Here is a 13,367-nt window from a genome sequence, read left to right as displayed (position 1 = left end):
AGGATTTCCTCTTCCAAACATTATATTTGGAACAACAAATTATTCCTGAGTTCTCTCATCCGAATCGTGGAGGCGACTGAATAAATCAAACAGGAAGTGAACAGAAGCATCTCAGTGTTCTGGTGGATTATTTGAACGGGCTCAGATCAGGATTAAGGTCAACTCTCATCTGGGACTTTTCAAGGAGCTTCATGATTATTTATTCTGGTTTGGGTTGAGACACCTGTAGCTGAGTCTGGTGACTAGTTATTGTGGGTCTGAGTTATTGTGGTGACTAGTTATTGTGGTGACTGCTGAGGCCAGGGTGGGTGGAGCTCGAGCTGGACGGAGGGAGACGCAGTTTTCATGACGCCTCATATCGTCAGTGTCCCGTCCCGTCTCCTGCTCGCAGCACTGACATCAGAGGTGCTGGAACAACAACAAGAGTTCAGACGATCTCATGTGTTTATTAAGAAAGAATCAGCTGATCTAGGAGTGTGCACGAGCACGAGCACACGCACAAACACACACACACACACACACACAGTTTATTTTCAGAGCAAGTTATAAATGTTCAGGTCCAGTTGACATCCAAGACTTTTCAGTTATTCACACCGATCCAGACCCTGATCCAGATCCAGACCCTGATCCAGACCCGAGGGGGCAACGATCAGAGCGGCATCCGGTTCCCTTCCACACTTATTTTCACGGCGTGTCCAGACTTGGTCAAGCGGCGGATGTCAGCAAATCGGCGCATCTGTTTGTCGACCCGGGACAGACCCTTTTTCATGGGACCCTGCAGGGACACAGACAGCAGGGCTCAACACTGACACGTTTCTGGAGGACAGCACAGACACAGGTGAAGCTCCAGAAGGTGAGTTTCAGCTCCTGTTAGACCAGCAAACTGCTCCACAACCCAAACCATGCAGACAGACCAGAACCAGAGGATTAGCTGGACCATGAAGACCCCGGGTCAGAGGCAGACAGAACATGTAAGTCAGACCATCACCTCTAGACCATGCAGGACTTACTGCCCCGTGGAGGCGGCTGACGGGAGCTACAGGGGCATTCTGTTGCCCTCTACACTGATCTTGACGGCTCCCTGAGGACGTTTGAGCTTCCTCTGCTCAGCAAAGCGCCGCTTGTGCTTCTCCAGCAGACTGATGCCCTTCCTATAGATGCTCTAAAAAGGACCAATCACAGCTCAGCTGGTGACCTCACTTCCTGTGCCTGAGATAAGGCTGCACATAAAGGTGCTGCCACCTTTGACCTTTGCAGTCGGTTTTTCCTTTTTCTGGAACACATCTGCTGCCAGTTTGAGTTTAGAGTTTGTGCACCCTCACCCTGCTGGAGTCCATCTCCACGTTCCACTTGGGCCGGACCACATAGTCCTTGTTGGAGGGCATTGGGACTCGAGCCCTGGCACAGAATCCAGGGTCACCGGGTCTGAGGGCTCTGTAGGGGCGAAACAACAGTGTCACAAACATGGGTGGATGAACGCAGCCAGAGGGGGCGTGGCTCACTTCTCCTCGCCGGTCAGCTGTTTCTCCAGGTCTCTGCGGGGCGTCTGTCCTCCAGAACTGCAGACAGAAGAGACACAGCTTCAGCTAAAGCCTTCAGGCACTACGAAGCATCAGAGCTACACGCTCCCCTCAACACGGACACACTGGTTCTCCATCGCGCCACGGTGCCAGTGGCCGGTAGCACGTGCACACAGCTCTGCTAACCATTTGTTCCTCCTCTTAAGACAAAAGATAAAAGAAACTCCTCATGACTGTTGCTACCAAAATCTAGAAACAAGGTGCAAAATTTAAGATGTAACAAAACTGCAGTGAAAATACGGACAAATCACGTCGACACGTCACCGAAGGGTTAGAGGGTTAGAGGTTAGAGGGTTAGAGGGTTAGGGTTAGAGGGTTAGAGGGTTAGAGGTTAGGGTTAGAGGGTTAGGGTTAGAGGTTAGGTTAAGGTTAGGGGAGGGTTAGGGTTAGAGGTTAGGGTTAGAGGTTAGGGTTAGAGGGTGAGAGGGTTAGAGGGTTAGGGTTAGAGGGTTAGAGGTTAGAGGAGGGTTAGGGCTAGAGGTTAGGGTTAGAGGGTTAGAGTTAGAGGAGGGTTAGGGGAGGGTTAGGGTTGGGTTAGGGTTAGAGGAGGGTTAGGGTTAGAGGTTAGGGTGAGAGGGTTAGGGTTAGAGTTAGGGTCAGGGGAGGGTTAGGGTTAGAGGAGGGTTAGGGGAGGGTTAGGGTTGGAGGGTTAGGGTTAGGGTTAGAGGAGGGTTAGGGGAGGGTTAGGGTTAGAGGGTTAGAGGGTTAGAGGGTTAGGGTTAGGGGAGGGTTAGGGTTAGAGGAGGGTTAGGGTTAGAGGGTTAGGGTTGGAGGGTTAGGGTTAGGGTTAGAGGAGGGTTAGAGGAGGGTTAGGGTTAGAGGTTAGGGTGAGAGGGTTAGGGTTAGAGTTAGGGTCAGGGGAGGGTTAGGGTTAGAGGAGGGTTAGGGGAGGGTTAGGGTTGGAGGGTTAGGGTTAGGGTTAGAGGAGGGTTAGGGGAGGGTTAGGGTTAGAGGGTTAGAGGGTTAGAGGGTTAGGGTTAGGGGAGGGTTAGGGTTAGAGGAGGGTTAGGGTTAGAGGGTTAGGGTTGGAGGGTTAGGGTTAGGGTTAGAGGAGGGTTAGGGGAGGGTTAGGGTTAGAGGGTTAGAAGGTTAGGGTCCAGCAGCATTTGACACCACGTGAACAAGTCCAATATCAGAAAAAAGAAAAGTAAAACGTGTTAGTTTGTCCGTCACTGAAGTTGCTCCAAACATGCAGGAATGCAGCAGCGTTTATGGTTCCCAGTGGAACAGCGGCGCCGCCACACAGAAGCTAAGCTAAGCTAAGCTAAGCTAAGCTGCCATTCTCTTATGAGAAGGGTTCGTTATTGATGGAAGGGACAAAGTGGAGCCAACTTCATAACTTCGTAACCTGCAAACGCAACATTGTGGAACCTGAGCGGGACCAACAGGTGGTTTTGTTCCAGTCAGAAACGTGTTTGCTGTCTGTTGCTGGTTGTCCAGGCAACCGTATCAGCGTCGCTACATGGCAGCTGCCTCCCGGTGGAAGGGCCTCGCTCCAGCCTGAGGGCCCAAATGGAAACGCAGAGCGAGTCAGCCGGTTATGCTTTGTGTTAAATCATGTTAGAACGCTGGAGCAGAACCGTCCAATCAGAGCACAGCACAGCCACCACTCGTTAACCAAACATCAAATTATACAGCTGCTTTTGGATCCATGCCGTCTGAATTCAACCTGATTGGGGGGGAGAAGACGTCGGGTTCCGCTGCCCTCTCCGCCTCCTGAGGCTGACTGAGGGAGGAGGACGGATGAGTTAACGTCAGGACGACAGAGGCATAGGAGGACCGGGCCGAGCCGTGGGGCTCAGCACTCACACACCCTGGCTAGTTTTACTAGTTTATGTGGGCTCCTAGAGTCCAACAATCAGGCTTCAGCTGGATCTCCATCCACTCTGAATATCCAGGGTTCTAAAGTGACCGAGAGTGTCGGAGGATCTGATGGTTCCTGTGGATTACCTGAGCCTCCGTTTCTGAGGCATCTGCTGGTCCAGATCCCTCTGCTGACGTTCCTCTCTCGTCATTCCTTTATAGTTGGAAGACAGTCCAAATATGGGCCGGGACCACTCATCTGGACACAAGAAACAGTCCGTGTTGGTGCACGGAGGAATGTTGCTGGGGTTCAGGGTTCGCAGGTCCTTACTGATCAGCTTGAGCGAGAGGTCCTTGTTAGACCGAGATTCTTTGGGGTGTTTGTACAGGTACATGACGGCCCGTCCAATGCCGCTGTGCTTCAAGGTCTCCTGACTCACGCTTGGAAGCTGCAGAGAAGAAACTCACCTGTGAAGTTGAGCCTGAGGCCATGAAGAAGCCACCAGTTCCCAGCAGGACTCACCTCCATCAGGATCCTGAGCAGCTCTTCCCTGATCCTGAGGGCTGGCAACGACTTGTCTGGGAGCGGACTGATCCACTCTTTGATGGCAGACATCACGCCACTGTCGATGAAGGACTCCTTTAAGTCCTGTCTGAGGGAGAAAAACAGGCCGTCACAGGTGAAGATGATGTTTTCATCAACGTCTCAACTTAACCTGGGAAAATATGCAGCTTCCATCATGGTCACAGAGGAGCAAAAAGAATCAAGTTAAACCCAGAAAACAGCCCGTGTCAATAACTTCAACATGTGATCCAACCGTCAGTCTGGTTTCTGGGTGTGCTGATGCTAACGTCTGCTGGCATGTTGGCAACACCATCATTGCGTTAGCGTTGGGTTAGTCCAGGTTTCCCATTCAACACCGATATCACCCTAACCCAACACTGAAATGAGAACTCTCTTACTTCTTCAGGTGCATGACGACCTGAGGCAGCAGAGTCAGTTTCTTCAACGCTGGTTTCTTGTGGCTGTTCAACTCACGATCCTCCTGTCAATTAAACGCAGACATGAGAGACAGCTACAGCAGCTACAGCAGCAGCAGCTGCTACAGCAGCAGCAGCTGCTACAGCAGCAGCAGCAGCAGCAGCAGCAACTGCAGCTACAGCAACTGCAGCTACAGCAGCAGCAGCAGCTACAGCAGCAGCAGCAGCTACAGCAGCAGCAGCTACAGCAGCAGCTACAGCAGCAGCAGCAGCTGCTACAGCAGCAGCAGCTACAGCAGCAGCTGCTACAGCAGCAGCAGCTACAGCAGCAGCTACAGCAGCAGCAGCTACAGCAGCAGCAGCAGCAGCTACAGCAGCAGCTACAGCAGCAGCAGCTACAGCAGCAGCAGCAGCAGCTACAGCAGCAGCAGCTACAGCAGCAGCAGCTACAGCAGCAGCAGCTACAGCAGCAGCAGCTACAGCAGCAGCTACAGCAGCAGCTACAGCAGCAGCAGCTACAGCAGCAGCAGCAGCAGCTACAGCAGCAGCAGCTACAGCAGCAGCAGCTACAGCAGCAGCTACAGCAGCAGCAACAGCAGCAGCTACAGCAGCAGCTACAGCAGCAGCAGCTACAGCAGCAGCAGCAGCTGCTGCAGCAGCAGCTACAGCAGCAGCTACAGCAGCAGCAGCACAGTAGCAGCAGCAGCTACAGCAGCAGCAGCTACAGCAGCAGCAGCTACAGTAGCTACAGCAGCAGCAGTAGCTACAGCAGCAGCAGCTACAGCTACAGCAGCAGCAGCTACAGCAGCTACAGCAGCAGCTACAGCAGCAGCTACAGCAGCAGCAGCAGCTACAGCAGCAGCAGCAGCTACAGCAGCAGCTACAGCAGCAGCTACAGCAGCAGCAGCAGCTACAGCAGCAGCAGTAGCTACAGCAGCAGCAGCAGCTACAGCAGCAGCTACAGCAGCAGCTACAGCAGCAGCTACAGCAGCAGCTACAGCAGCAGCTACAGCAGCAGCTACAGCAGCAGCAGCAGCTACAGCAGCAGCAGCAGCTACAGCAGCAGCAGCAGCTACAGCAGCAGCAGCTGCTACAGCAGCAGCTGCAGCAGCTACAGCAGCAGCAGCAGCAGCAGCTACAGCAGCAGCAGCTACAGCAGCAGCAGCAGCTACAGCAGCAGCAGCTACAGCAGCAGCAGCTACAGCAGCAGCAGCAGCAGCAGCAGCAGCTACAGCAGCAGCAGCTACAGCAGCAGCAGCTGCAGCAGCTACAGCAGCAGCAGCTACAGCAGCAGCAGCAGCTACAGCAGCAGCAGCTACAGCAGCAGCTACAGCAGCAGCAGCAGCTACAGCTACAGCAGCAGCAGCAGCAGCGGTGAAGACACCCACCTCGGCAGCCTCGTTCATCTTGGTGATCATTGCACTGACCACATCGTCAGCATCATTGATGAAGGTTCCTCCGTCTCTGTGGCGTCTCCTCTTGCTGTTCATGGCTTTCCTCCGAGCCAGCATGATGTCGAAGTCAGACATGAAGCTGCAGCTGGAAACAAAAATATTCATCTAGAAACACTCCAGCCAGGAGGAGCACCCAGATTTACCATATTTACTAACCCAGCACTACTGATTTTAATGTAGGAGTTCTGGGAAGAGCAGGTGACGTCTGATCAGTTGTGGCTTTCAAACATTTATGAATCAGGCACTACTAACCCTAACCCTGCTAACCCTGCTAACCCTGACCCTACTCACTCTTGACCACTGCGGTTGATGCCTTCGTCAGAGTCTGACTCCTCCTCCTCCTCCCGTTTCTGGGCCTTGGACGCCTTGTCAACCACCCCCAGATCCTCCTGGTTGAAGCCCTGTGGAGGAGCAGGCGGAGGTGAATACAGCTGCTGGCCCTACGCCGGCCATCGGGGGGGGGGGGCGATGGTGTCACATGGGTTAGGGTCACATTTAAAGCTCTATTCTGGTCAAATTCATTGGCTTCAAGCTGCATCTCTCTCAAACCTTCAGGGAAGATCCAAACCTCACCGTGAACTCCTCCTCCTCTTCATCTCCTGATTCACCAAAAATATCTGCAATCATTTTCCTAGAAAACACATTTTTCCATTTTCAATTCCTTCATCAGTACAAGAGCAGAAATATAGTTCATGTAAGAAACAGTATTTGTTCACATTTGACACCAAATCAGTCATTTTTTAAAAGTGGGACTGATGAGGTAACCAGGGACAGGTGCCAACCTGTGTGAAGGTCAACACTCCTTTACTGACTCTTCTCGTTCACACCTGTGCACAAGCAGGCCACCTGTGTCACATGACCTACCAACCCTGTGAGTTAGTGCGGTCAAGAAATGTGGACAATTGAGGGGACGGACAAGTTTGAAAACCACGACATAAAGCTGGTCATTAAAGTGTGAGCTCTGCATTCAGAATGTGTTGCAGGAACCCGCTCTTGTGCACAGCAAGGTTTGTACTATTAGTGTAACCCTAACCCTCCAACCCTAACCCTCTAACCCTAACCCTCTAACCCTAACCCACTAACCCTCTAACCCTAACCCTCTAACCCTAACCCACTAACCCTCTAACCCTAACCCTCTAACCCTAACCCTCTAACCCTAACCCTCCAACCCTAACCCTCTAACCCTAACCCTCTAACCCTCTAACCCTAACCCTAACCCACTAACCCTAACCCACTAACCTCTAACCCTAACCCACTAACCCTAACCCTCTAACCCTCCAACCCTAACCCTCCAACCCTAACCCTCTAACCCTAACCCACTAACCCTAACCCACTAACCCTCCAACCCTAACCCTCTAACCCTAACCCTCTAACCCTCTAACCCTAACCCTCTAACCCACTAACCCTCCAACCCTAACCCTCCAACCCTAACCCTCTAACCCTAACCCTCCAACCCTAACCCTCTAACCCTAACCCTCTAACCCTAACCCCCTAACCCTCCAACCCTAACCCTCTAACCCTAACCCTCTAACCCTAACCCTCCAACCCTAACCCTCCAACCCTAACCCTCCAACCCTAACCCTCTAACCCTAACCCTCTAACCCTCCAACCCTAACCCTCCAACCCTAACCCTCTAACCCTCCAACCCTAACCCTCTAACCCTCTAACCCTAACCCTCTAACCCTAACCCACTAACCCTCTAACCCTAACCCTCTAACCCTAACCCTCACCTAACGCTCTAACCCTAACCCACTAACCCTCTAACCCTAACCAACTAACCCTCTAACCCTAACCTAACGCTCTAACCCTAACCCACTAACCCTAACCCTCTAACCCTAACTCTCTAACCCTAACCCTCTAACCCTGACCCTCTAACCCTAACCCTCTAACCCTAACTCTCTAACCCTAACCCTCTAACCCTGACCCTCTAACCCTACCCTAACCCTCTAACCCTAACCCTCTAACCCTAACTCTCTAACCCTAACCCTCTAACCCTGACCCTCTAACCCTACCCTAACCCTCTAACCCTAACCTAACCCTCTAACCCTCTAACCCTGACCCTCTAACCCTAACCCTCTAACCCTAACTCTCTAACCTCCTAACCCTAACTCTCTAACCTCCTAACCCTAACCCTCTAAGCCTAACCCTGACCCTCTAACCCTGACCCTCTAACCCTCTAACCCTGACCCTCTAACCCTAACCCCCTAACCCTGACCCTCTAACCCTGACCCTCTAACCCTCTAACCCTTTAACCCTGACCCTTTAACCCTAACCCACTAACCCTCTAACCCTGACCCTTTAACCCTAACCCTCCCCTAACCCTCTAACCCTTTAACCCTAACCCTCCCCTAACCCTCTAACCCTAACCCGCTAACCCTAACCCTCTAACCCTTTAACCCTGACCCTTTAACCCTAACCCACTAACCCTCTAACCCTGACCCTTTAACCCTAACCCTCCCCTAACCCTCTAACCCTAACCCACTAACCCTCTAACCCTGACCCTTTAACCCTCTAACCCTGACCCTTTAACCCTTTAACCCTGACCCTTTAACCCTAACCCACTAACCCTCTAACCCTGACCCTTTAACCCTAACCCTCCCCTAACCCTCTAACCCTTTAACCCTAACCCTCCCCTAACCCTCTAACCCTAACCCGCTAACCCTAACCCTCTAACCCTGACCCTTTAACCCTAACCCACTAACCCTCTAACCCTGACCCTTTAACCCTAACCCTCCCCTAACCCTCTAACCCTAACCCTCTAACCCTAACCCACTAACCCTCTAACCCTGACCCTTTAACCCTTTAACCCTGACCCTTTAACCCTAACCCTCTAACCCTAACCTAACCCAGCAGAGAGCACCTGGGCTTTGGCCCAGAAGCAACAGCACCCTCAGCTGGCCATCTCCAGAAATGCTCCTCGGTGGGCTGCAGAATGTCTGAGCTTTGCTTCTGGGAACAATTGTTGTTGCTCTAATGAGTAAAACTCGTCAAGCTTGTGCAGCACCCGCCCACCTGTAGCTCCCCCAGGAAGGATAAGCCTTGACCCAACCTCAGGCTAATGTCAGTAACGGAGTTCTTACTCTTCCTCATCTTCTCCAGAGTCACTGTCGCTGCCAAACAGCGTCTTCTCATCCTTCTTTTCCACGGCCCTCTCCTCATCCTCGCTGCCGCTGTCTGATCCCAGCTCCTTCAACTTGGCGGCCAGACTGCTGTCGGGACGCACCAGCTCGGCATCGCTGTTGGAGTTCTCATCATCAGACACGGCGCGACTCCTCTTTACCACTGACAGGGGGCAATAGGGGGCAAACAGGGCATGAAGGAACGGCCAGTGATGGGAACTATACCCACGGTGCTGCTGCACTCACCTGGAGCCTCCAGCTGCTCTTCATCCTCACTGTCTGAGAGGATGGCCTTCTTCCTCTTCACTGCATGTACCAGAAAACAGGCCTCCGTTATTCTTACGTTTCTGCATTTTTATCGATGATGACATTTAAAAATGACAAATTTGGACCAGTTTGGACCAGTCACCTCTTTCCACAGATTCTGTGGCCTGTCTCCAGAATGGACAGAGCATTTGTCAAGGGACAGATCGAAGGTGAAACTGTTGCCTGGATACTGAGGGTCCAAGTGCCATGACCTGGCAGCAGTTACAAACGCTGTGTTTATTATGGTCTGGCGTTATATAGGCTGGCAAATGTGTGCACATCCTGGGCACAACATGGCAGACAAACCCAAAAGAATGCAGGATCTGACCCAGTGGCCTAACCCTAACCCTAAACAGAATGAAAATGGCCCCAGGACAAAGCCCTTGTGGGACCCCACGGCTAAAGGATAAAACAGGGGAGCTCTCAGCCCTGCGTGTACCTGGCCTGAGTTGCCAAAGAAATTCTTCCGCCTATCCCATAATATACGGTGATACACTGTATATTGCAAACACAGAAGGGATGTTGGAATGTGCATGCTAGTAGCAAGTCATCAACCACCTTTGTGAGGGCTGTCCTGGTGGAAGGATGGGCACGGAGACCACTCACCGTGGTCTCCTTAACTAAGCCTTAGTTGCTAACACAGCCGGACACTTGAGTCCCCTGGTTGGGCTCTTCTGGACCTGGTGTCCCCTCACATGGGGAATAAATCCCTGCGAGGCATCTCAGCACTGTGTCACAACGAATGCTGAGGCTTTGAAATGATGCGTTGGCTTAGACAAGAGCTCAAGTTCAGGACAGAGTGAGCTGATGGAAACTACAGAGACGTACCTGGCTGGCCACTGGTGTTTCTGTGCTCCTCTTCTTCCTGTTGCTCTTCATCATTTCCTTTTGAAGTCTTCCTCATCATGACGTCGTCTTCACTGTCTGACTGCATCACAGCCTTCCACCTCCGCCCGTCTGCTCCACCTGCTGGCTCTTGCTCACCTTGTTCCTCTTCCTCAGAGTAAACCGGACCCGATGGTGGTCGTGCAGGCATCTCTGGATCGAGATCGCTGTCGGGGTTGGAGCGGCGGCTGGGTGAGCCTGCCAACGGCCTGTCTTGCTCGTGGTCAGAGTCACTGTCAGCAGCCATTTTAGTCCCTTCCTCCTCATCAGAGCTACTCCCCTGGCCTTCTGCTCTCCCCACGTCGTCTTTAACAGGAGGCTCATCTTCATTGTCCGTTCCACTGACTGCACGTTTAACAGGCGATGGCTCCTCATCACTCTCCACTGGTTGACTATTGTACCCTTCTGACTCACTGTTGTGATTATGGTCTGCTCTGGGATCTTCAGCATCCGAGTCACATTCGGCTCCTCTGTGGCTGTTGCTGTCGCCGACATGCTCCCCCCTCAGCTCCATCGTGGCAGGAGTGTCTTCATCATTACTTGCATCGTCCTTTAAGACAAACAGTCAAACTGATGGACAAGAAAGAGCCCCTGAAACAGGAGTGAAGGGAAAGGAAACAAGGACAGAGGAGAGAACAGGACAAAAGGACCAGACGGGCATGTTGCTGGGAGCAGACAACCTCGTGGGATCTCCAGAAACAGTGGTTGGAGGGGACACTGTTAAAGGGGCAGGCCAACACAGCTAATGTTTTACTCTGCAATCTGCACTTTTCACTTCCAGAAAGGTGCCTAGAAATAAAAGGTTGACCCACGCCACACTTGAAATGAGTGAAGGAGCCATTGGTGCCAAACTGGCTCATTATTGTGTCGGAGTGAAATGAAGCGAAGGTGTAAAGGTGTAACCTGGTTGCACGTCCTCTCATCATCCGAGGCCTGGTGCTCGTCCTGAACCGGAGTTCCACCTCCATCATCTGCACAGCACACCAGGTGAAGAGTATCACATCGGCAGGTTAGCAGGTTAAGACTGCATCACATTCACTTCAGGTGATGCACTCTTAACCTGGTTAAAACTGTCTTAACCTGGGTAAAACTGCATCACATTCACCTCAGGTGATGCAGTCTTAACCTGGTTAAAACTGTCTTAACCTGGTTAAAACTGCATCACATTCACCTCAGGTGATACACTCTTAATCTGGTTAAAACTGCATCACATTCACCTCAAGTGATGCAGTCTTAACCTGGTTAAAACTGTCTTAACCTGGTTAAAACTGCATCACATTCACCTCAGGTGATGCAGTCTTAACCTGGTTAAAACTGTCTTAACCTGGTTAAAACTGCATCACATTCACCTCAGGTGATACACTCTTAATCTGGTTAAAACTACATCACATTCACCTCAGGTGATGCAGTCTTAACCTGGTTAAAACTACATCACATTCACCTCAGGTGATGCAGTCTTAACCTGGTTAAAACTAGTAGTCTTTCCATCGACAGAAGCTGTTTCACAGCCATGTATAATTATAATATATAATTTACGTAATGTTATTACATATTTAATTCCACTCCCCTGGCGATAATAATTATTGCAGATAATTCTACGAGTTAAATAACAATGTTTAAGGTTTTTATATAACGCTAGCTATTGGATGCATTCGCATATCTCTAGTAGTTGACTTTAACCAAACTCTCTGTCGTTTCGTCAGGAATAGAAAATCACTCACTTTATGTGTACATGCACTTAAATTAAATAACCAGTATTAGCAGAGTTAGCATGTAGCTCGTTAGCTTTACAGGAACCAAAGAAGGTATCTGTACCGGACTGGTGGACAGACGTGAAATCGTCCTCTTCTCCGTCCATGTCTGAACTGAAGGACGGGTCCCGAACTGTTTCCGACTCGGTCCGTTTCCGACTGCTTTAAGTTTAGGCGGGGAAATCCAGTTAAAAGAACATTAGGAGCTAAAAGCACCGAGTAACTCCAGCAGCAGCGACACAAGGATCCAAAATGGCGGGTCGTTTCCTCCTGATACGTCACATCGTCTCTAACTTTATTGTCACCGTGACGGCGGACAAGGACACGGTCAGCGGCCGATCGATAAAGCATGGATCTATTAAGAGAACTGGTTACTAGTGATGACAACACAAGTCCGAAGCTTCGCTACACGCTAGTGACGGGCAGCTTTTGTCAAGTACCGAACCACTTGAGCCAATTGTTCCCAAAATAGCTTCATCCCTGGATGTTTCAGTTCTAGCGCCCTCTCCTGGCGACAGGCGAACCTTGCACTGCCAGGTTGCAGTCAATCTCATTGTGGTTGGATCTTTTGATCGATCTTTGATTAAAAAGCAAAAAACACTATACTGAATTTAACATTCCGTGGACAAATAAATATTGATGAATGTGTGTATTATTTTCTTAAGGAGAAAATGCTAGGAAAATACGGCATAGGTTGTGTAAACCTGTGACGGGTTACTCACGCAACCTGGCAGTGCAAGGCTCGCATTCCGCCAGAAGAGGGCGCTACACCTGAAGCTTCGAGTAACGAACCTACCTGGGAAACAGTTGGGTTGGGTCAAGTGGTTCAGGACTCCAGTACTTGGTGAAAGCTTCATTGGCCCATCACTACTGGATACCATGTTGGCCTTCATCCATTCCTATGTGAAGGTTGCTCAGTGACACCACAGACATGACCAACACTTTGTGTTCCGGGTCGGACAAAAAACAGGAAGAAAATACAAATTGGTCGGCGCATGTGCAGAAAATCTGGTTGTGGGTTCAGATGGGGCACCGACCCAGCATAGCGCAGAGTTACCTGTTGGACTGTTGTTCTGGTTGTGGGTTCAGATGGGGCACCGACCCAGCATAGGGCAGAGTTACCTGTTGGACTGGTTGTGGGTTCAGATGGGGCACCGACCCAGCATAGGGCAGAGTTACCTGTTGGACTGTTGTTCTGGTTGTGGGTTCAGATGGGGCACCGACCCAGCATAGGGCAGAGTTACCTGTTGGACTGGTTGTGGGTTCAGATGGGGCACCGACCCAGCATAGGGCAGAGTTACCTGTTGGACTGGTTGTGGGTTCAGATGGGGCACCGACCCAGCATAGGGCAGAGTTACCTGTTGGACTGGTTGTGGGTTCAGATGGGGCACCGACCCAGCATAGGGCAGAGTTACCTGTTGGACTGTTGTTCTGGTTGTGGGTTCAGATGGGGCACCGACCCAGCATAGGGCAGAGTTACCTGTTGGA

At 51.2% G+C, this 13,367-nt stretch overlaps 1 protein-coding gene across 4 annotated transcripts; it reads right to left on the bottom strand.

Moving 5' to 3' along the window:
- Positions 1-426: 426 nt before the first annotated feature.
- iws1 (interacts with SUPT6H, CTD assembly factor 1) lies at positions 427-12,377 on the bottom strand. 4 transcript variants are annotated; one of them, XM_029844209.1, is made up of 17 exons: positions 11,944-12,377; positions 11,032-11,099; positions 10,072-10,678; positions 9,184-9,243; positions 8,899-9,100; positions 6,392-6,449; positions 6,110-6,219; positions 5,753-5,903; positions 4,347-4,429; positions 3,907-4,036; positions 3,715-3,832; positions 3,531-3,642; positions 3,250-3,306; positions 1,503-1,559; positions 1,323-1,434; positions 1,011-1,162; positions 634-775 (listed from the first exon to the last, which is right to left on the bottom strand). In XM_029844209.1, the coding sequence occupies exons 1-16, from the start codon at positions 11,984-11,986 to the stop codon at positions 1,037-1,039; spliced, it is 2,094 nt and encodes a 697-aa protein (XP_029700069.1). In that variant the 5' UTR covers positions 11,987-12,377; the 3' UTR covers positions 634-775; positions 1,011-1,036. The 4 variants fall into 4 exon arrangements, with proteins under 4 accessions (XP_029700068.1, XP_029700070.1, XP_029700069.1 ...); XM_029844208.1 differs by lacking the exon at positions 1,011-1,162 and having other exon boundaries at positions 427-775; XM_029844210.1 differs by lacking the exons at positions 1,011-1,162; positions 3,250-3,306 and having other exon boundaries at positions 427-775.
- Between the last annotated feature and the right edge of the window lie 990 nt (positions 12,378-13,367).

This window comes from Takifugu rubripes, chromosome 11 (genome assembly GCF_901000725.2).
Source record: "Takifugu rubripes chromosome 11, fTakRub1.2, whole genome shotgun sequence".
Taxonomy (NCBI): Eukaryota; Metazoa; Chordata; class Actinopteri; order Tetraodontiformes; family Tetraodontidae; genus Takifugu; species Takifugu rubripes.
The sequence above is the reverse complement of the archived record's forward strand: the minus strand, read 5'-3'. Positions and strand labels throughout refer to the sequence as shown.

Bases quoted from the DNA above. Each gene is read 5' to 3' on its own strand.
- iws1 (XM_029844208.1), bottom strand. From the start codon at position 11,986: ATGGACGGAGAAGAGGACGATTTCACGTCTGTCCACCAGTCCG. The intron at 4,037-4,346 runs GTAAGAGAGTTC...TTTCTCCCTCAG, and splicing joins GTCGTCATGCACCTGAAGAA to ACAGGACTTAAAGGAGTCCT. The intron at 3,307-3,530 runs GTAATCCACAGG...CTCCTCCCTCAG, and splicing joins CCTCAGAAACGGAGGCTCAG to TCAGCCTCAGGAGGCGGAGA.